The 23,117-nt window shown below is 37.8% G+C and overlaps 1 protein-coding gene across 2 annotated transcripts in view; it reads right to left on the bottom strand.

The window, feature by feature from the left end:
• Positions 1-23,117, bottom strand: part of fanci (FA complementation group I) — a 62,538-nt gene that overhangs the window by 34,763 nt on the left and 4,658 nt on the right. For both annotated transcript variants that reach the window (XM_039773021.1, XM_039773020.1), the window contains exons 2-20: positions 22,961-23,063; positions 22,691-22,763; positions 12,720-12,850; positions 12,221-12,374; positions 9,270-9,327; positions 9,060-9,101; positions 8,272-8,395; positions 7,293-7,378; positions 6,920-7,052; positions 6,741-6,821; positions 6,315-6,451; positions 5,966-6,143; positions 5,653-5,740; positions 4,945-5,075; positions 4,584-4,654; positions 4,289-4,403; positions 2,162-2,284; positions 1,875-1,943; positions 1,542-1,643 (exon numbers count right to left, since the gene is read on the bottom strand). In XM_039773021.1, coding sequence (XP_039628955.1) covers positions 1,542-1,643; positions 1,875-1,943; positions 2,162-2,284; positions 4,289-4,403; positions 4,584-4,654; positions 4,945-5,075; positions 5,653-5,740; positions 5,966-6,143; positions 6,315-6,451; positions 6,741-6,821; positions 6,920-7,052; positions 7,293-7,378; positions 8,272-8,395; positions 9,060-9,101; positions 9,270-9,327; positions 12,221-12,374; positions 12,720-12,850; positions 22,691-22,763; positions 22,961-23,041 — 1,977 coding nt within the window. In that variant the 5' untranslated portion in view covers positions 23,042-23,063. The remainder of the gene's footprint in view (positions 1-1,541; positions 1,644-1,874; positions 1,944-2,161; positions 2,285-4,288; positions 4,404-4,583; positions 4,655-4,944; positions 5,076-5,652; positions 5,741-5,965; positions 6,144-6,314; positions 6,452-6,740; positions 6,822-6,919; positions 7,053-7,292; positions 7,379-8,271; positions 8,396-9,059; positions 9,102-9,269; positions 9,328-12,220; positions 12,375-12,719; positions 12,851-22,690; positions 22,764-22,960; positions 23,064-23,117) is intronic.

Genomic DNA, 23,117 nt, shown 5'->3' with positions numbered 1-23,117 from the left:
TGATCCGCATAGTCGGCAGTAAGTCGAACCCGTTTCCAGTGAGAGTTGGACACCGCCAGGGCTGCCCTTTGTCTCCAATTCTGTTCATAACTTTTATGGACAGAATTTCTAGGCACAGCCAGGACGTTGAGGGGGTCCAGTTTGGTGGGCTCGGGATTGGGTCACTGCTTTTTGCAGATTATGTTGTCCTCAAGGAGCTGAGCTGTAAGGCAAAGTTCTCAATTTACCGGTCGATCTACGTTCCTACCCTCACCTTGGGTCATGAGTTGTGGGTAGTGACTGAAAGAACGAGATTGTGAATACAAGCGGCTGAAATGAGTTTCCTCCACAGGATGTCTGGGCTTTCCTTTAAAGGTAGGGTGTGAAGCTCAGTCATCCGGGAGGAGCTCAGAGTAAAGCCACTGCTCCTCCGCATCGAGAGGAGTCAGATGAGGTGGCTCGGGCATCTGATCAGGATGACTCCTGGACGCCTCCCTGGTGAGGTGTTCCGGGCATGTCTAACTGGAAGGAGGCCACAGGGAAGACCCAGGACACGCTGGAGGGACTAAGGTCTCGGCTGGCCTGGCAACGCCTCGGGATTCCCCCTGGAAGAGCTAGTAGAAGTGGCCAGGAAGAGGGAAGTCTGGGCATCTCTGCTCAAGCTGCTGCCCTCGCCACCCAATCTCGGATAAGTAGAAGAGGATGGATGGATGGCGGTTTCTAGTCATATTTGTTTTTGTTTAACAATGATACTTGCTAACTTTTTTTAAGGTTTCTATGATGATTCCCAAATCTTTCTTGACATCAACAGGAGTTTGATTTAAAAAAAAAAATGTACTCTTTTCTATATAGAAGGGTGGAAGAAGTTTAAGTAGCAAAAAAAGATGTACTTTATCATACAAAAGCATATTATGTTACTGACAAATCCTATACATGTTTAAAAAAATTGTCAAAAGGGAAAATTAGGTAAACTAATGCCAAAACTGCAAACCACATTTAAACCAGAGCAATCAATAAACTAAGTATGAAACAATCAATAAGAGCTTCTGGTTTGTGGTTAGCACTAGCTTTCCATGTTTTTTGAATTCAAAGATGTTACTAGAGTTATACTACCAACTTGTCCTCTGTATGTTTTTCCAGAAATTACCAACAGTTTATCAAAGTGCTAACTGATAATGGAAAAAACTTTGCCTCTCCTCTGGACATTTTTTATCTGGAATAGTCAACAAGACACATGTACCAAAGTAATGCATCATTGGAACTGTATAGCAGTGCTACATGTCAGTTTTCTGAAATGTTCCATATTCCTTTTCTAAAAAATTTGACAGAATTAAAACAGATCAATATTATAAATCATGTTCATTCTATACATTCTCTAATCCAGTTATTCAGTTCACAGCCATAGGACATGGATCCTATCCCAGTGGCATTAAGCATAAGGTGGGGGAACAAGTCCGGAGCGTGTTAATCAACTGCTAGTTACAGTATATATATATATTTATATCCAAAATATAGCTAATTCCAGAACAGAACATATCTAGACAAAAGCTTATATACTTTACCAGAGGCTCATGCAATAATATCTGATCCCCTTGGGCAACAATGCATCCTTCCAGTTTAATAGGTGGCAAAAGGTCTTGTTCAGGTTCATAATAGCGTCTTAACTGAACATCAAAAATAAGTACAACAGAAAAGTGAAATGAATTTACAAAGGTAAATCAAATGTGGTACTATTAACAAAGGTAAAAGCTGCATTTATAGCATAAATGGAACTCTACTTAATACAGTGTTTTATTTTTAAACATACAAGAGTTTAAAACTTCTGTTCAATTTATAGATCTTAATGAGCAGAAAAGAGGGAAGCACAAAATGTACTTTTGTTAAACTCAGTTTACCTGAGAAAGGACAGTCTGTATGATCGAGTTTGCCAACTGAGAATTTTTGCGAAGTACATCATAAAAGCCCTGAAAATAAAAAAAATCAAAATATAAAACATTAACTTCATGCATAACTATCTAAAATTACCGGTCATCAGTAACACAGAAATTTTTCTGGGTTTTCAGTGGAAATAATTTTACCGTTAACCAAGATCAAACCCACATGTCAGCCATTTTAGAAAAAAAATGTTTGTTAGTAACTTTATGAAAAATGTACTTTAAATTAAGAGAACACAACAGCCTACCTCATAAAGCATGAGCCGGACATCAGCCTGCTGGCACAGGCATCGACGTAAACTACCCAGAATCTCGAGACAGAAGGCTTCATTTGCAGAAGCATTGTAACGAGAATGGATGTCTACTTGGATCTAAAACATAAAAAGGTTTCTCAAGCCACAACAAATAGTGAGAAAAAAAAAAAATTTAAAAAAATGAAGGTACTGCTTTTACAGATCAAGCACTGGAACACAAATACTTATCTGACTCATTTTTTACTATTTAACAGAAACATGCTACTGTTACAGATTGTTGTGTCCATTATTTCAGAACTCTATAATAAAGCATCTAAGTTGATAAAAGTAAATGCATGACAGAGATAAATTAAGTTACTTAGTGCTTGGTTACAGAAGTATGCATTTCTCACAAATGAGCTGTTATTAAGCTGTCTGAGCAATCTGTGTCAACCTGCTTTACCAGTGTATGCCCAGTAAGTACAATATAATACTTATCTAATACTTTAAATTCCTAAATAATGAAAATTATACAGAGTCATTTTCATCAGTTTCCATCTAAAAGTCTGTACAAATGATTTGTAAAATCTCAGTTTCACTTATATTGCAAAGATTTCATCACACTTAATCCCAGAACCATCTTCTTTCCCCCTTTTCAATCATTTGTTTCAACAATTTATGAACATTTTGACAGGAACTGCTTTCATATGTTTTCATATCTTGAAGAATATAATGCACACATTTAATTTTTTTATTATGTTTTAAATCCCATTTCAATTTTATATTTGTTGGGAATGTCATCTTGGTTCATCTTTTTAGAACTATGCACGAATGAGGTGCCTGGCTTAGGGCTTAGTATACACTCAGGTTATTAATTAGATATCAACTACAACCAAAAAAAAAAAACATAACACAGATTTTTTTTTCTCTTAGTTATGGTAACAGGATTAAAATATGCAGTTTGTTCAATATTACATAAAATGTTTTTAGCTTCCATTTACGATAATCCAGGTATAACTTTCACCATATTCCACTGTTTGTCTGCTTGTTGATTTTTGTTGTGGCATACATTACCAAAAACAGACTTGTAGCTTAAAAACCTTGCTTTTTTTTTATAAAAAGACTCAAAGAAATTGTTTTACTTCCATATCATAATACTCATCTGCATCAGCAGCATTATTTCTTACAGCACGGAAAATAAACTTAGATTTCCCAAGTATGTAGGTCTGTACTTCAGTTTATAGGAGCATACAGCCAGAACTAGCTGAAAGAATTGATCAGTGAGTGCTATGCACATCTTATCATATCCACCTAATAAAGAAATGGCACTAGTGAAGGGCTAATATTGTGAGTAACAAAACACAAGTTAAAAGTTAAGTGTTATAGTGTTTTGGCTAAATAACAGGCAAAATTAAATTTTGGCTTACTGAGCCAGCTGGTAAATAAGAGTAGAGGAAAAAGCAATACAAATTTAATAAATTACAAATATATGTATACTAACAATGCTTGAAAGATAATTTGCATTTTCTGTGGTAAAACTCATTTAAAGGAAATGTTAATTCTGCAAAAAGATATCATATCAATATTGTTGCACCCTTGTTTTTAATTTTGTTGATTCATATAATGTGTATTTATTTGCTTAAAATAAACTTCAAACTTTGGTGAAACATTATGATTTCACTTACATTTTATGAAGTGTTGATGTTAATATGTTAAAAGCAATGTGTGTTAAGTAGTCAGATTACTTTTTAAGGTAACAAGCAATATAGTGCAATACTTATTTCCTCAAATTAAAGATACCTGAATTACTTAAAAAAAACACACACACACACACACACACAGATGTGTTACTGTGAAAGATTTTTTTTTTTTGGAATGGCGAAAAAAATATGGTGTTATTTCACAGAAGCTTTGTCTTTTTCCACAAAAACATTCCTGCTGGAGTAACATCATGAAAGCTGTCCGAACAGTTAGTGAAGAAGGGTATAAGTATGTGCACAGCATGCAAGCAAGTGAAAGAAACTTAAACGTTTTAACTATATTTATAATCCTGGATTGTATATCAATTGAAAAAAATCATTTTTATTGCATGCATAAAGTACAATTTATTATGTCAAAGTAAGAGAAAAGCATTCTCCTCACCTGGCTTGAGGGAACAGACTGGCTAGCTTGACTAGAGGCCAAACTGCCAAGCACTTTAAAATTCTTTAACAATAGAAGGAAACCAGCAACTGCAGACTTTCTTGCATCTAATTGACTGCAGAAAAACCGAGAATAAAAAAAAAAAAAGCACAATCCCAGGATTTTTACTTAATTACATAAACATCACAAATACTTATCCAAATTGAAAAATATATATATATGAATGCAAATGCATTATTATTATTTTCTTAAGGCTTTAAAAAAAATAAAAACACAAAAATAAAAGGATAATTACCTGGAAAACATTGCCTTTCTGAGAACTAAAATAAGGGAATCTCTCAATGACATGCTGACCTTTAATAATGGCTGGAAAAAAAACAAACACTTTAAACAATATTTGTCTTGGAATGACCCGTCTTACAAAAAGTACCAACTGGTTGGGCACTGTTTCTGCTATCTTTTATTCACTCATTAGATGAACGGTCAAATAGTTACTGTAAGAGGTGTGAAGAATAGCAATATAAAAATAACAATAAAAACAACAGCTGTAACTGTATAATCATTAAGACAAAATAAATTGAACAGTAACTGCTAGTCAAAACATATTGTAATTAAATGTACGTTTTGCTAGGCTTATTTTTAACTCTCTCTCTCACCTGTACAGCTTTAAGCAGACTCTGGACTGTGCTGATAGGTAGGTAAGAAAGTTGATCAAAAGCTTCAATGACTTTAGAACTAGAGTCTAGGAGAATCATAGGTGCAGACACAACAATATCCGAGAACAAATCTGTTGGGAGAACAGTTATATATTGAGACCAGTGGTCCATTCCAGTATCAACACATATATGCTTAGCAAAATGGAACAGACAAATACACTTTAAGAAAGGTCTTTCACTAATGCAATATGGAACACAAAATAATTATAAGCCATCAATTTAAAAGACAAATTAGTAAATGCAAATGATCCAAGTACCTCCACTCACTATAAGCCTATTATAAGGAAATCTAAATCCCTGCATACTGAACTTATCTTTTATAGATGCTGTGCATACTTGTGTGATCATAGTTAAAAAAACACACAATAATGAACATGCTAATTGTTATGGAACACTTTTATACAGGGTGATCCAGATCTAATTATGCAGATCCACATTGTCTGGATTACTTTGATTTATACGGGGATGATTCCAGTTCGGCGTGAAGACGATTCTTCATGTCGTCAGTTCGCACACTTTTCGATGGTCCAGGATTTTTCGGGTGATTTTCTATGTAATAAACTTTATAAGTTATAGAGTAATGAAAATTGTATAATTAGATCTGGACCACCCTATATTATAGCAAAATCCATGTATTACGCAGCCTACCTATAAAATGAGTAACAGGAGAAGTTGCCTTCGTGATTACTCGATTTAGGACTTGCTCCAGAATTTCTGTTCTGATGGGTTCATGAACCTAAACAAGAAAAAGATTTTAACTCAAACTTTCAAAAACGTATTAGATATGTATTTTAACCTGGTCCCTCAAATTTAATTGTAAACTACATCCCCAGAGTAAATTATATAAATAAAAACATTTAAAAATGAAAGTAGATTAGAAAAAGGAAACAGAAGCATACTATTGTACTATTATATACCTCATACTGTATCAAAATATAAATATACCTATTGAACAACCTACCCTAAATGTTTCCAGTAATATTTTGGCACCAAGTGCACAAGCCTGTTGAGTAGGTGTCTTAAGAATAGAATGTCCAGATTCTGACTTGCCAAACGGGCCAGGCTTTGGACCAAATGAATCCATGAGAATGAATCCAAGTTCCACCAAACCCTGTGTTACATGATCCCATCCAAATACACTAACAGAAAAAAACAGAAATTTAAACGTATGCTATTGAAGATTATTTGTAATGTTAAACTGAATGTTAATGTCTACAAAGAAACTACTGTTGTATAAAGAAAAAAAAAAATTCTGAAAAGTATTTAATATAGAATTACCTCATCAATTACAAGTAACTGTAATTCTTTACCTATTTTTGACTGTTTCCAGAATTGCTTCAGAAATACTGAAGGACTCCAATACTAACTCTTGAATAAACTTGGACCCTTGTTTGAGCTGAACATCCTTGAAGCTCTTTATAATTGCACTCTTAAGGAAGTCAATGATCTGCAAAATAAAGGCAGAACATTCCCAATATTTTAAGGGGTAATGTATTTCTCACTAATAAAATCATTTATCAAATTATGATAAAAAAAGAGTTTTGGAAAAATCAAAGGATATGCAGAATATAAAATAGTTTAATACTAAAATATATAAAGACAAATACTTTCCCATTAGAATAAATTAAAACCCATCCATTCTCTCACCCACTTATGTTTTCCCACAATTGACTGCAATAGTATCAAGTCTATTTGCTGCCGATACTACAAATAATTACCACACCACTCATCACTACCTGCTCTTGAAATCGATGTATTCTAGCAACAGATAACACCAACGCTATGTTGAAAGGATACAATACTTTGGTCACATCTCCCTGCATTAAAAAGAAGACAGAATGAAGGGCATAAAACTAACAAAACATTGTTCTAAATACAAACAAGACAGAGTGTACTCCAGATCCAGAGACCATACCTTCAGCGTTTTGACAAGCTCTCTGCCCAGGTCTTGGTCCAGTTTGATAGCAAAAACAATATGAATAATTACTGTTCCTTCTATATGGCGAAGTTGATCGTGAGGTATTGATGTCACCTCAAGATCCATGGAACTACACAGAGAAAAATTTGAAAAATTCAGGTGCTGGATGGTGATGTGTTGCATGTAGGTCAGACATACAAGCTGGAATGCCACTGTACAAATGACACCACACTTGAACTTGAATGCTAAACCTACATTAGTGTCATAACTGTTTAGTGCGACATTACATCCATTTTCAAAAGTCAATTAAATAGTATCAAGTGATTCTCAGGTTTCAAAAAGCTTCATCCAAAGCTAAAGTGTTACATACCCACTGTTTTTTTGTTCTTCTTTTTGTTGCTTGTCTTGTTCATTAAAGTAGGAAAGGATTCCTTCCAAAACATTCTTCTTACAACCCTGAACAGAAATAACATAGCAATAAATCTATGCATAGCTACAGTATGTGGGAAGGGAAATGATGGATATCAGGTTTATCAAACAACCTTAGTGCTCAGGTAAAGTGAAAAGCACACATTATCAAACTATGTAAAGACGACTGCAGTATTGAAATTAAGCTTTTTTTCTATATTAGAAAAGTTAGTAAATAAAAAGATTCCTTTTGTTAACAATAATTATGTAAACCACTGTACTACATGAGAAACATACAAAAAAAAATACTACAACAATATGATTTGCATAGTTCTTTGGCAGTCTTTTTAGCACTAACACACACCACTATCTGGCCAGATTTGGAAAAGGTTTCCAGGGCTGCAATAATTTTACTGACAGCTGTTAATGTGCCATACATACACGTTATGTGTGGCCTAACACATTCATATTTGGGAAAGCTGCAATACCATTAATCTAGTATATAATAAAACGCTACGGTTTGTGGGTGTGTGTGTGCGCATGCGATTGTCCAGTCTCTCCAAGCAATCTGATTGTCAATTTGGCTTTATTGACACAATCAAAAGAGGAAGTGCTGAGGAAGACAGTTTGAAACACACAAGGAAGATTAAAGGCATAGTAGGCATGTTGAGAGTTGCATTCAAAGATGGGAAGTATAAAAGCAGACAAAATGGCCAAGTCCAAGAACTATACAGGAATGTTTTCAAGGGCAAGAGAGGTTCAGCAACATGAGAATACTAAGGAAAGGTGTACGGAAAACGCTGAAGGGACATATAGGGAAAGAGATATCAAATATTTTTAATTGCATTCTATTAACATGGCTAGTTTAGCATAATTCTTTACAATAATAACATTTAAAATGTCAGATTTAATAAGTTACATTGTTTAGAAAATCCATTCACCTTGGCAGAGAGTAAAAGAAGTTGGTAAACAAGAGGTGGTATTTCCTGAAGGTCCAGCTTGAACATCATTCGAAGTATCTTCTCAACAATAAATTGCAATTCATCTACCGTGACAGGGACATCCCTGAATGCAGAAAAAAGAAAAAGGGTATTAAGAACAGGATTACAAGATTGAGCAGGAACATTTGCCTAAATTATACTTGTTACGGATAAGACAGACTCTTCCGTAATAGTTTTGAAGTAGTAACATGTTAAAGGAGCCAAGTTGCAATTTCCACAAAGATCAACTCATTCAGGGTTAAGCTCTGTGCCAGTGACTGAGCCCAGATTGAGAGAATCGTTACTTCAAGGAGGGAATCTCAGAACCTAAACTCTTGCGCTAGAAAAAGTCATGCTTTTCCCTATGAAACAGCTGTAGAAGACACAGCAAACAATTGAAGTTAACACCACACCATAAACACAGAGAAAGAGCTAACTTGAACCCGGAGGAACAACATAAAAGCCTGCACATCATTTAACACCTTAACGGCTCAATAACGTACTAATTTAATTTAGAGCTCTAACTAGCCAGTAAACAGCCAGTTCAAAAGACCTTAGTTTTAGTTTAACCATTATAGTGTAACAAGTTCAAGATTAACTGTGTCAGGTAAACTTCTAGTCTTGACACAAAAAAGTTTTTAACTGGCAGAATGACAGTTTAATCCTCTCATGTCCACAAATGAGCAGTTTAAATATTTTAGGGGTTAAGCAAATCCAAAAAAATTACACACCCACTTAAATAATTATACCTGAACATTGCTGTAAGATGAATTACACTCCGAGGGTCCCATCTGTTATTAAAGAGGGAAAACCAGGTTATTACTGGAATCAAAATTTTTCATGAAGATTTACTAAAACTGTTTTCAGTGCTAAATCTTAAACATAACAACCACTTTAAATTAACTAAAAAAATCTTATGACACATAAATCTGAACCTAAGCAACCAATATAAAGATTACCTTGAGGAGCAAAGGCTGTTTATGAGCTGCTTCTTGTATTCTTCCCCACTTAGTTGACCTAAAGAAATATTTAAAAGTAAAAATACTAACAAAACAAACATTAAAGCGTGATTTTCTACACGTTATAGCCTTGATTAAATAAGGAAAAAGAAAAATAAATTCATAAAGAAGTAGGTAGGACTAGTTTAAATTATTGTTTTTCAGGTCAAAGTCATTTCTTCATAATCACAGTAGATATTCATTTTTTCACATTAAAATTTTGCTCTAAAGTGAAACTTTTTTATATATAAATTTAAAAAATTTAAAAAAACTGTTCTGTTTTTGCAGCTTACAATGGGCTGAAGGATTAACGGGTCTAAAAGTGAATAAAAAAGCTTTAAAACTTACCAAATACAGTACATCTACTTTAACTCTTTGAGGGCTAAATATTTTTTACAAAAAACGGTTTCTGAAAAGCAATAGTTTCACACAGAAGTCAACATAAAACGTCTGTTGCTGCATGCTGTGGCTGCCAGTTTGCCAAGAATGTGCGACAGACTTGCAGCAAGGCTGTCTTTGCATGGCTGGGGTGGGAGCCGCAGCAGCGGTCACGGTTGCAGTGCACTGCAATCTGGTTTCTACTTCTTACCATTATTAAGTGGCAGTCCACCTGGTGAACATTGCCGTAGGCGTGTCAGCTACATGATTAGCTGGGGACCAGTCAGCTGAAGCTGGAACCTCACATTAGTTTTCGATCACTTGTATCAAAATCGGAGTCCGGCAAGTCATAGTCCAGCTCAGATATAATAGGCAAAACTTCATCCACAGAGTATTTTGCTTTACGCATTCGCTTTAATCTCTCGCCATTATGCCAGTGCCATTTTTGGTCTTGTTTGCACCTTACTACTCACACGAGCTCAGAAAATCTCAGTCAAACCAATGAAGCTAACTTTCCTTCTAGCAACGAGAGTCCAACTAAAAGATAACGGTTTGTTAATATAGCAAAGGTTTTGATTTAAGATGATCCACCTCACATGTTTATGAAGCATTCTTGTGGTAACAAAAGGAAACTAGAATTATTGTATTTTATCACAGATTCTTTGAGCTATTTTTCTGGAGGCAAGAATACATTTCCTGCTGTCTTGTCTGGTTATATGACAACCACAAGCTCCCAGCACCACGCAATATTCTACTTATAAATTCTTATTTTGCTTCTGCAATTCTGTTTTTTTCAAAAGTTATTTTCTGCCATGGCTTTTAATAACATAAAAATGCACATTCATATCATATGATTATTTTCTTCTAAACACCTCTTACTTTTTCACATATTACATTCTCTGACGTCATTTTACTTAGCCAGCAGAGTGAGATTTATGCCATGTGGAAGCATACTACAATAACACCTTTATGTGCTGTTTTCACTATCTACAAATAACAAAAAATCTGAGGTGAACTGATTACACTGAACTGTATTATAAATAAAAGCCTTATATTTTTGAAAGAGCCAAGCCAACTCCATATTGCAGATTCTGTGGTGTGTGTAAAAATGGTAGTGTTTGATAGAGTAGATTGAAGCAACACAAATCAAGTATCAACTTTTTTTAGTGCACATGGAGTCATTGTTGCACATGATACAGTAGTTAATGAACTTGGATGTATAGGAGTGAGTAAACTCACTGACACCGATACCAATCAATCCATTAAAATGGGGGAGTGTAAAATTCATGCAGGCCCTGGCGCTATAAGACAGGGATGATAGCTCTGCACTTTCATGGAGAAGCAAGTATAAACATAGTTCTGCGAGTGCAGGCATAGCACTTGGAGAGCACACTGGAAGTGTCTCCCATGTGTTAAGAGTTGATCAGCCCTAATGCATAGCCACCAGTGAGAAACAGGGGAAAGAATGGCATACAGTTTACCTATGACTTTGGGTGAGTAGCATGTATGAGTGGGCAAATGGACAAAGCAACTAACAGCATGTGTCACCTTATGGTGGAGGCGGCCTCTGAAGAAACCAGAAAGTCCTTCTTAGGGCCACCTCCCCCTCCATGTCAACACAATATTCTCTCTCACTGAAGCACACGTGTACATTATTACTCCAGTGGCAGCAGGGAATACCTGTACAAAATAATGAAAAAAAGCAGCAATATAGGGAAAAAATATAAGCAATTGTGTAGCATTTTCAGTTATTATTTCCTATTTGTCTACAGAACAAAGACAGCAATTAACATTTGGGCATCATTACTCAATAATGGTGCTGGGTGGAAACTTTCCAATCTATGCCTCGGTCCAAAAGATGCTGTAGAAGACGACAAGTGGAGAAGTAAAGTACACAGTCTCCTTTTAAAATGGCTGAATATCATAATGTTTGACATTGTGCTTTCCTACTTAAAATTACATGGATACGCTGTTTTGCAATATGTTTGTAATCACAAGACACGGATCAATACTCAATTACTTTTGCCATGAGAAATGAATGTATTCAGCAAGTTTTAAGGCTTTTTCATTCACATATGGGCCCATGTACCTGCTAGCTCCATTGTAAGGTGCAAGAACAAACAAGGTATTTTTAAAGTCTATAAAAAGCGCTTCAATTTAGAACACAATTTTCTGTGGTAAATTAATATACAGTATACCATAATCGTACAGAGAACCTTGACTTCAAAAATACCAATCTTAACAACAATATTCAAAGAAACCCAAATATTATGGCAATATCAATGAATTTGGTAAACTAATTAAGGATAAAGAACTATTTAAGACAACATTTTGTTATGCTAAGTATTACAGTGAATAAATTCAGGATTAATGACCAAACTGTGAATATTAACATTTAAATTGTATACTATGATATATGTACACTTAGAGAAGAAAACAACTTTTATTAGTATAGTTTAAGAAACACAATTTCAGCCTTTTGTGATGAGTGACTATTTACTGAATAAATCTAGCATTCAAACTCAGTCACCTACCTTTTCCATATGTGACAGTTTCTTTTGTTGCAAGTGCAGTGAGAATGGTTGGAAAGAGCTCCAAAGACTTTCCATTTGCTAGATTTCCCTCTTTAATATTGTCTACATATAAGCTGGCCAGCTCAGCCAGAGATGTTGCCGGTAGCTGTTGTGTCTGACAGATATAACAAAAGGGGTTAAAAAAAAAAAACATCAAAGGTTTACTGCAGGATTTTGTGTTTCAGTATTTCTACATGTCTTTAAAAGCCAAATTACTCACTAGCAAATAAAGTGCATTATTTAATGACTGCCTCATATTTGTAATAAACATAGAGCACTGTGCAGTGGATAACCAGAATGGAAAGACAGACCTTATGCTGACACAGAGCCATTAGTTTTCATTATCGTGTCTTTCCAATTCAAAGAAAATGCAGTAAGACAGTTGGTTTTACAAATGCTCAACAATTTTACACATTTAACAGACAGGATATTCCCAGATTACAACCCCATTTTTATATACCTCCAACATGAGCAGTCCAATAATCTCCGACACCACTTCTAACTTAAGGTCTCCAGATTCACAGAGCTGGATGCAATGCTTATAGACAAGCAACTGTCGTTTCACGCATTCCCTTTCAGCAAAAGATGACCCTTAGAAAGCAAAGCAGCTGTTATATTCTGTACATTTTTGGGTATTCAACACATTCACATTACATATGTTGTGTTTGTGTGCATCCTCGCTTACATTTATGCATTTTCAACGCTAGTTGTTCCAGGAAGGAGAGCGCAAGAGCTCTACATTTCACATGAAACACATTTAATAAAAGTGATATATATTTAGACCTGAACATTTAAAATGGGTCCTGGGAGTTAGTGGCGGGACTGGCCCCCCAGCCACTGCAAAAAAAACTTCACAAAGCTCCGAAACTACAGAAAGGACTCCTTTTTGCTCCATTTTGGAGTAGCTCTGCTGCTCGCATCATGAAGGGGATTTGTTGGGGGGTGGGGTGGGAGCCCTCAGGAAAACCCCATCCCCGGAAATGTCGAAAGCCAATAGGGTCAGGTTTGTTGGGGATCAGAACTGGTATGGTGCTGAGGCATCGCCCGCAGCATGGCAGCACTCGGGTCCCAATTTGAGACGGCCCATATGGGTGGGCGCATGAAACATCTTGTCTCTACGGCAAGATGATCATCTTCCTCTGCTGTCGGAGGAGCTGCGTAAACTCCGCATTTCAGTGGCGGCACACTCTGAGGTGTGCAGACCGGGGATTGGCCAGATCTCTGTAGGTGGATACACCTTTTATTGGTCTGGTCAGTCTGATGGCTGTCATACTCGGGGAGTACCTGTTGCTGTAGCAGACTGGCTTCTTCCTATGGTGTCCGATGTCATTCCTTTCACCGAGCGCATTATGAGACTCAGATTACAGCACTCTCTGGCTGCTGTCTCAGTGTATGCTCCAACCGTGGTGAGTGATGTCTCGGCGAGGGAGACATTTTATTTGCAGCTTCGATCGGTGGTTGATGGGTGCCCACGAGGTGACACTCCTCTGGTCATGGGTGACTTCAATGTAGCCACTGGCACTGACAGGGCTGGCTATGAGGATTGTCTAGGTCCCCATGGGTCTGGTGACCTTTGTGAAAGTGGCACCATGATCCTTGACTTTGCAAAAGGTCAGGGGCTGCAAATCGCTGGACCCTGGTTCCAGCACCCTGAACCACATCGTTGGACTTAGTACTACAATACTGGTGATGCGGTGAAGGAGAGCGATCACATCCTCATGGGCAGACGTTGGAGGTTCTTGCAAAACTGCAAGGTCAACAGAATTGCCCAGTTTGTGAATTCTGACCACAGACTTCTTGTTGCTACTCTTAGGATCCAGCTTAGGTCCAGTAGGTTACAACCTACTAGGAAAATGAGCCTGGACTTGGCCAGACTCCAAGACCAGGCTGTTTCTAATGAGTTTGCAGGCAGTTTGTGTGAGTAACTTTCAGAATTGGGTACGCCTGCCGATTCTAATATGATGTGGGAGACCTTCATTGACAAGACCCTGAAGGTTGCCGAGGGTTGTGTTGGTGTTACCGGTGTTCCCGGAAGGAGGTGTTTCATCACGCAGGGCACCCTGGATATCATCGAGAGAAGTCACAGCGCACGGCTCAATGGCAACTCTCGTCTGTACTGGGAACTGAGAAGGATGGCTGCGAGGGCTCTGAGGGCAGTTAAAGAGCCGTTTGTTAGAGGAATCTGTGAGCAAGTGACACACCATCTGTGGCCTAGCAACCCACATACTGCTTACAGAGGAATTGAAGCATTACGCACATCTGAATCTGTTCTTTGGACAGTCACAGTCAGGGCTGCTGATGGAACGGACCTTATGGATGACACTGCAGTTGTGACCTGCTGGCCTGGCTACTTTGAGCAGTTGTTCAAAGCTGATCCTCCAGCTAGGACGTTGGATATCTCTGATTCCACGGTTCCTGAGGCTGATCCTCCAATTAGCTGTGAACCACCCAATCTCACTGAGATTGCACAGGTGGTGAACCAACTGAGGGGGTGAAAGGCTGCAGGGATCTTTGGTATCAAGGGTGAACTTCTTCAGGCTGGTGGTAACGCTGTCCTCCTGGCATTGCAAGCACTCTTTGCTTCCAATTGGCAGACTGGCATCATCCCAACTGACTGGAAAACGGGACTTGTCGTACCTATCTGGAAAGGGAAGGGTGATCGCCTGGATTGCAGCAACTACAGGGGGATAACACTGCTCCCAGTTCCGGGTAAGGTCCTTGCTAGGGTCGTCCTCAATAGGATCCGCGATCACCTACCAGCGACCAGAACAGTCTGGTTTTACACCTAAGAAGTCTACCATCGACTGCATCCTGGCACTGAGGATTCTAATGGAGCGCAAACGTGAATATCGGCAGAGTTTCTTTGCAGCCTTTGTCGATTTACGGAAAGTGTTCAACTCAGTTGATCGAGCTGCCCTGTGGGACATCCTGAGACTTCGCGGGATCTCCCTGAAGTTGCTTTATATCATGGCTCACCTGTACACTGGTACTGTGAGTGCTGTGCAGAGTGGAGGCAGAACTTCTGCTTTTTTCAAAGTTGATTCTGGCGGTTGTCAGGGGTGTGTTCTTGCTCCTACTCTGTTCAATGCTTGCATGCACTGGGTGTTGAGCAGGGTCGTGGGGCGTAGTGGTTTTGGGGCATTTATTGGTAAAGAAAGATTCACTGATCTTGACTTTGCTGATGATGCTGGGATCTTCGCGGAGTCAATGAAAGCTCTCATCGGGGCTCCTGAGAGACTGAGCGAGGAGTCCGAGTGTCTGGGCTTGTGAGTGTCCTGGACAAAAACCAAGATCCCGGCCTTTAATGACCTCTTGGGCACGGCCATCAGCAGTGCGTCTGTTTGCGGAGAGAATGTTGACCTTGTTGAGAGGTTTACTTACCTTGGCAGTGACATTCATGTCTGTGGTGACTCTTCCTGTGAAGTCAGTAGATGGATTGGGAGAGCATGGGGGGGGTCATGAGGTCGCTGGAAAGGGGTGTGTGGCGCTCCCGATATCTATGCAAAAGGATGAAGGTCCAAGTCTTTAGAGTCCTGGTGCTTCCTGTCTTGCTATATGGTTGCCAGACATGGACACTATCCAGTGACCTGTGACAAAGACTGGACTCCTTTGGTACTGTGTCTCTCTGGGACCCGAGTGGCTGGACCAGGCCAAGGGGTCGCCTATGTAACACCTGGCTGCAGCAGATAGAGGGTCATTTCCGGAGGGTGGGACTAGACCGCGTGTCTGCCTGGGGGGCTGCAAACCGGGATCCCGAGTTGTTTCGTTGTGTAGTAGGTGCAGCAATGCACTGTACCAGTGCATGCTCTCCAACTTGACTTAAAATGCAACAAAGAAAAATAAAGTACTACTAAATAAGACAGAATCTTTACCAACAATATAAAAAAAAGCTTTAGGGTTTGAAGAATATCATATCCACATGGGGCCAATTCCTTTAGAATGCCCTTCGGGTGCTGGTCTTTTTTCTTTTTTTATGCTTGTATGTACATGTAATGCATATTGTGACATTTTGTGTACAAGACAATATTGGCTGAAATGTGGTCAAACTAAATTTTTGCACTTTGTGAGTAGTGACAATAAAGGTTATCTAACTAATTTAAATGTAGACAAACAGTTTTACATTTTTTTGTTTCAGTGTATATACTAATCTAAAAAACATTTAACCCAATTAAGTGTTCAGGTTTAACAAAGCCTATCCCAGCATCACTGTGCACAAGGGAGAAAACTACCGTGGGCAGGGTGCCATTCCATTACAGGGCTCACTCGCATAGACACCAACACTCAGAATTTATGAGAAGTAGCAATTTCCACTACATGACGATGCTGCTCAGTTGATCGATTTCTGTATTCTTGTAAATAGTTACACCATCAAGCACGTTGAGTATGGGAAAGGCACTATATAAATAATGTATTATTTTTAATCATCTGCCTAGTGATGAATCTGTATTGGCAATTCTAAAACTACTTTGCAGCAAGAGGTCCCCAGTCTTGGCTGGTATTGTGCTCAGTGTAGCTGCAAATGATACAACTGAAATTATTCTATTAAATGAACAGTAACACATCCCAATTAAAACACATTCCATATTGTAACAAAATAACTGGAAAAAAACCCAAATGAATATTATACAATATCTGGTTGTGCATGAAAAAGTAACCAAAAAATCACAGATTACATGACAACATAACATTCCTTTGAGCAATTCTTTCTATATAAACAGTGTCAGACACAATCTCTGGGATAAAGATAGACCAGTGCATTGCTCACAGAACCACTAGCACACATTTTTTTTCCCCCACCAACAGATGAACTGTGAATCTTGCAGAAGCATTCACAATGAATGCTCATGCAATCCCCCAGATTAGCTTTAATGGCCCTGTATATGGCTCCACAATCTACATATGCTGTTCCATCTGTGCCTCTTTCTGCCAAGCACACAGCTAACAGTACTATTAAAAATTAATTAAAACATGCAGGCTTGCTGCTAGCTTCACCCAACTACGTATACTACTAAAATCTGGGCAAAAGTCATTACCATGCTTATGGAAAGGTTTTGGTGCACCATCCTGTTAATATTGTACTGCTATTTGATCACCCAAGGAAATTATTTTTATACATCATGCTAACATTTCCTCTAATGCATGATATCTTTGTGAAACAAATATTTCAAAGTTGGTCTCACAACTTAGTAAAACATTCCGCTTCCATTCTTGGAGTTTCTCACACCACTTTTCAAGCAGAGTTTGGAAACCAAACCTGTGTTATTCTAGCTATCTCATCACACATTAATAAAGCTTTGCAAAACACAAAACATTTGTGTTAATTTTTACTTGTTTATGAAAAAATTACATAACATTACAATAAATACAAATAAATGCTTAAGATAATAGCTGATAAGTAGGATGACAGGAAAAACACCACCTTTGGACAAAGATACACAATGGTAGAAAGTAAGGCGCAGGATGCGAAAAATACCAAAAAAGAGGGAAAGAACACATGGTACCAATCAGTGAGGGAGAAAGACAGAAATTTACAGGCAGGCAAATAAGGAAGCAAAAAAGGCAGTGACAAGAGCCAAGACACAGGCTTTGGAGGAGGTGTATAAAAACTGAAGACACAAGAAGAAGAAGAGTGAGAGAATGATTTTTAGAATAACGAAGACTAGGAACAACAGAGGGAAAGATTTTAGTTAGATAAAGGAAATGAAAGATGGGCAAGCAGTGATTTTTGAGTGAGCTTGAAAGGATTAAGAAAAAAGCAGTTGAATAAAGAAAATCCAAGAGTAGTAATTGATGATTGATTCCCAAATGAAGGGCTAATTCCAAGAAAAACAAGGGAGAAAGCAAAGGAGGCACTGAAAAGAATGTAGAATGGAAATGCAACAGGAACAGATGAAATAAAAGAGAAGGTCTGTAAGAGTTTTGGGGAGGAGGGACAGGATGTGTTGTGGGATGTAATTCAAATGATCCATGAACTGCAGAAAATACCAGGGGCCTCATGCATAAAGCTGTGCGTAGAATTCGCACTATAACATGACGTAAGCACAAAAGCCGAAATGTGCTTAGGCACAGAAAAATCCAGATACAGGAATCTGTGCGTTCGCCAACTTCCACGTTCTTCCGCTATATAAATCCCTGTCAGCATGAAAAGTAACGCACATGCACGCGCCTGCTGTCCCGCCTCAATTCCTCCCAGAATTACGCCTCTTTGAATATGCAAATCAATATAAATAGCCCTTAAGCTCAGATTTCTGTGAAAAGACAATGGGAAAAGCACGGGGGAAAATAAAATTTCAGCGAATACCAAGTGGAGGCAAAGGAAAAACATACTATTTGTTGATTTAAACAGTGGTATAATGAACAAAAGGAAGTTGATTGAGTGACATAGCGTGTCGGAGAAACTCGAAAGCTCAAGTTCACAAAGTTGCACAGTGCCAATATAAAAAAGAAGTCACATATCAAAGTCGCCGTGAAAACGCAAGTTGTAGCTCACTGTCTGAGTGTCAAATGAAAGCTTATTAGGGTACAGAGAAAAAAAAAGTAGGCGCACAGTGGGGAAAAAAGCACAAAATGTCAACTTTAATCTCGAAATTTCCACTTTAATCACGTAGTTTATTTTGTCATTAAAGTAGATCATAAACTTCATCTTAAAATCATTTAATTTACTAGTTTCTCAAATCCCATCGCAACTAAAGTAGCACATTAAATGCTTTGTTTTGTATTTGATCTTTTATATGCTCTGTGTGTGTGAATCACTATGTGCTTCCGTTCTTTCTCCTTCTCCAACAGGACACAGAATCCATTACATTCGTGATAATACAGCTCTCTGAATAATTAAAATACTGAGGTATACGTTTTATCATTTTCATGATGATAGGATGTTATTAAACATGGGAACACGGTGGTGCAGTGATTGTGCGCGACCTTCGATGAAATAATTTATTGTAGCAGTAATGTCTCTTTCAAACGTACTAACCTCCAATTCCTGTCCTTAACTTTTCTTTCCCCAAATACCCAATCGCCACACAATCAGCTCTGTAATAGACGTTACGCCATCTATAAGCTTACAACAACGATTCTTCAAAACTTTTAAGGAACATTGAAATATCTTCATAGTATGTGTTTAATTATTCTATCCGTCTATCCTTCCAGTGTTGCACCAGCCTCATCAAATATACAGCGCGAGGCAGGAACAATACGTGAACTTGCTAGCGCTGCGGCACCGTGTCCTCACATGTTTAATTATTAACAATACAGATTATTTAAATGAAGTTAAAGTTTTATCTGTATAATATAATCAACATATTTTGCTGTATTTCATCTTAAAAATGATATTGTCATCATATGTAAATACACGCTTTATAAAGTGGCACAGGTTGTGCAATATTATAACTGTAGTGCAAGTTTACAGTGGGGTAATTGTACTTATAAGTACAAACAGTTCTACAAGGTGCAACTGATTGAGTGCATTTATAGTTCTTGGGCCGAAACTGTTTCTGAACCGCGAGGTCTGTACAGGAACGGCTTTGAAACGTTTTGCCGTGGCTGAGGCAGCGTGTGCTTGATGCTGTATACCGATAATTCTCTTTCCGATCAGCTGCTGCTGTGATTCCCCACTCAGATATAGTGATATAAATACTCCGATTGGTGCAGTGAGAGTAATATGGAAAAAGATGATCCGCTGTGGCAACCCTTAAAGGGAGCAGCTGAAAGAAGAAAAAGAAGAAGAAGATGGTGCAGTGACAGTAACAACGCTAAAGCAGTTATGGTATTTGGAATACTATGGCTATTCCCTGGACCATTATATTTTTACAGGTTAATTACAATCAGATGCATCACACTAATAAACAATATGCGGTTAGTTTCAGTGTATTTATAAAGCCGCGTCAGGAATGTGGATCTCAGAAATAAAGGGTAACCACACAGGAACAGTAGCACTGCTTTGATGCTGGGTGCCGCCAGTCTGAAAAACCAAGCGCAGAACTGGAGTACGACAGGGTATGAGGTACCTTGGAAATGTGCGTGGCTTTATGCCAAGTTTAGGTTTTATACATCGTGATTTGAACGTGGAAATGTTCTTACGCAACATTTCTGTGCGTACACACCATTTATACATGAGGCCCCAGATGATTGGAGAAACAATGTGAGTCCATCCAATTATAAGGACAGAAGACAACCACCTTAAGAGAGAATATGTCTGGCTTTACGCCAGGCACAGGAACAACTGATGCCGTTTTTGTATTGACACAGCTCATAGAGAAGCACTGAGAAAAAACAGAAAGGTATGCATATGGTGTGTATTGATTTGGAGAAATCTTATGATAGGGTGCAACATCAAGTGGACTGAAGCTACATGAGGGAGAAAGGAGTACCAGAGAAGTATGTGAAGACCATCCAGGATATGTATGAGGCAGTGAGGACTCACGTTAGGCATGGTGTTACAATGTAACACAGAAGATTCTGGTTAGAGCAGCTCTGCACCAGGGATCTTATTTAAGCCCTTATATCTCTGATCTGGTTTTACATGTGTTGACTCATGGGATATAAGACTGATCCCCCTGGTGCATGCTTTTTGTTGAAGACATTGTGTTGTGTAGCACCAGACAGGAGGAAATTAGAATAATGGAGAAAGGCTCTGGAAGATAAAGGACTGAAGGTAAACAGGAAGGTAAATAGGAAGGATAAATTGGAGGAAGGTATCACAAGTATTGTGTGTTCAATGAATCAAGGTTTGAGTTAAAGGTAAGGTTTTTAAGACAGTGATAAGACCAGCAATGATGTACGGAGCCAAGAGATGGCCAGTAAACACGGCACACAAAAAGCTGAACGTGGCAGAAATGAGAATGTTGAGATGGATGTGTGGAGTTACAGTGAAGTACAGAGTAAGAAATGAGATCATTTCATCATCAGAGATATAAACAAAGGCAGGAGAGATATCCAAGAAAGTGCAGGAAAGAAGGTTGATGGGGCAAAAGAGTGAAAGTAATGGAAGTATAGGGGAAGAGAAAGTGGGGGAGGTGGATGGATAGAGTAAAGCAAGGCTAGAAGGGAAAGGGGCTGACTGGGAAGGACTAAGCTGTATGGAGAAGGTTGGTCAAATAAGTCAAACTCACACTGAAGTGGGACAAGATGAATATTACTGTATTATAAACCTGTTTTCTACACAATGCAGAGAGGAACTGTATATTTGGCTATATGATACATAATAGTAAAGTTTCCAATTTAGCATTCTTTTTACACAGTCCTTGATAGAAAGAATCTGTTAGCTTAGATTGAGTGGGGAGATGGACAATGTTTACAGCAGTCAGAGAACAGACAGGTTCACAAAGCTTGATGCATTCCATATATTTGCAATGCTGCTAAATTTGGTAACAGTTTACAAAATATCTCACTTTTTTCTACATCTGTATTCTGGGTCAAACCATCTCCATATCAAATGAAATGGTATAACGCAAAAACAGTTCAATGTAATTGAAAGGACGTTTTCATTACACTCTATAATGTGCCAATAAAACAGTATCTGCAGTACTGTTACCACCACATAACAAAAATGAGGTAGCAGATGTGAAAGCTGTGCAAAGAGGAGCATCAAGTGTGTCTCTAGTTTAAGCATGACATCCTACTATGAGAGACTTAATGACTTAAAAATCATTAGTCTTAAGAAAAAAATCCCTACATGGGCACCTAAAGCATGCCTTCAAAATTCTGAAAGCATCAATAAACATGATGTTGCAAAATTTTTTAAGTTAAGTAAAGAACTGAACCAAATACTCCGGGACACAGAAACGATTAAATGGAGAAGCACCAAAATTGGGAGCCAAAAAACAATTCTTATTATACTAAGCATCATGGTAAACTGGAATAAACTACCAAACCGATTAGCTACAGTAGAAACTTTGACGACTTATAAAAAGTATTACGATGAGATTGTGGGAAAGCCTAAAATTATATAACCAATGAATTTTTTGGACTAAATGGGAATGGTTTTATTTGCTACATTTTTGATCATTATATTGTAAACAATTCTGAAAGCAATGAATGCCATGAAGACCACCTTTAAGAAGTAGAGAAAATATGGACACTGTGAACATCAGGACGTTGAGGAGGGTGCTCATTAGGAAGGCTACCAATAAAAAAAAAAATAGCACGCTTAAAGGGTTTCATGCATCTGTAACACACATAATGTGTCATTTTGCATATACCCCACAAATCTTAGCTATGGGGTAGAGTGGCAAGACATAAACCATTTTTCACAAAAAACTATCCAAGCCCCAGTGTGTAGCTGGGAAGCGTACAAGTATACAACCAAGATAATGAAAGGTACTTTTTATTACTGTTTTGTTATTTTTTCAAAAAGTACACATTTACTAAGCGTACGTACAGTTTATTTGATGTAACTAAAATATGGGTACAGGTTAATAACTCTTTGGTTACCTCTTAATATTGCTCTCAATAAATCTCCAATGCTCTTTCCTTTTACAGCAGTCTGTGTAATCAAAGAGGTCAACTGAAAAAACATGATAAATTTATTAAAGCATTCTTGCAAAAAATAGTATATGCAATATATAGTTAAAAGTATGCTCATTCATCGGTATCCACTGTCCCACTTACAACATTTCAGAAATCGGAAAGGCAATGTTTCATAATTTTAACTCATTTCATATTTTACATTTACTTTTACACACTTTTCTATATACATCTCACCTCATTTCCTTTGATACTATTAAGATGCTCCTGTAACTTATTCACATCTTCTCCTTCACTCAGCAAAATTATCTTCTCCATCTCCAAAGAGGAAAGGCATGAGCTAGAAAAGGAATAAGGCTTTCAGTCTGCAATATTAAAACAGTGCTTATTGTAT

The sequence above is a fragment of the Polypterus senegalus genome, chromosome 12 (assembly GCF_016835505.1).
Source record: "Polypterus senegalus isolate Bchr_013 chromosome 12, ASM1683550v1, whole genome shotgun sequence".
Classification (NCBI taxonomy): Eukaryota; Metazoa; Chordata; class Cladistia; order Polypteriformes; family Polypteridae; genus Polypterus; species Polypterus senegalus.
Note: the sequence above shows the minus strand (reverse complement) of the source record. Positions and strands in the feature narration are given on the sequence as shown.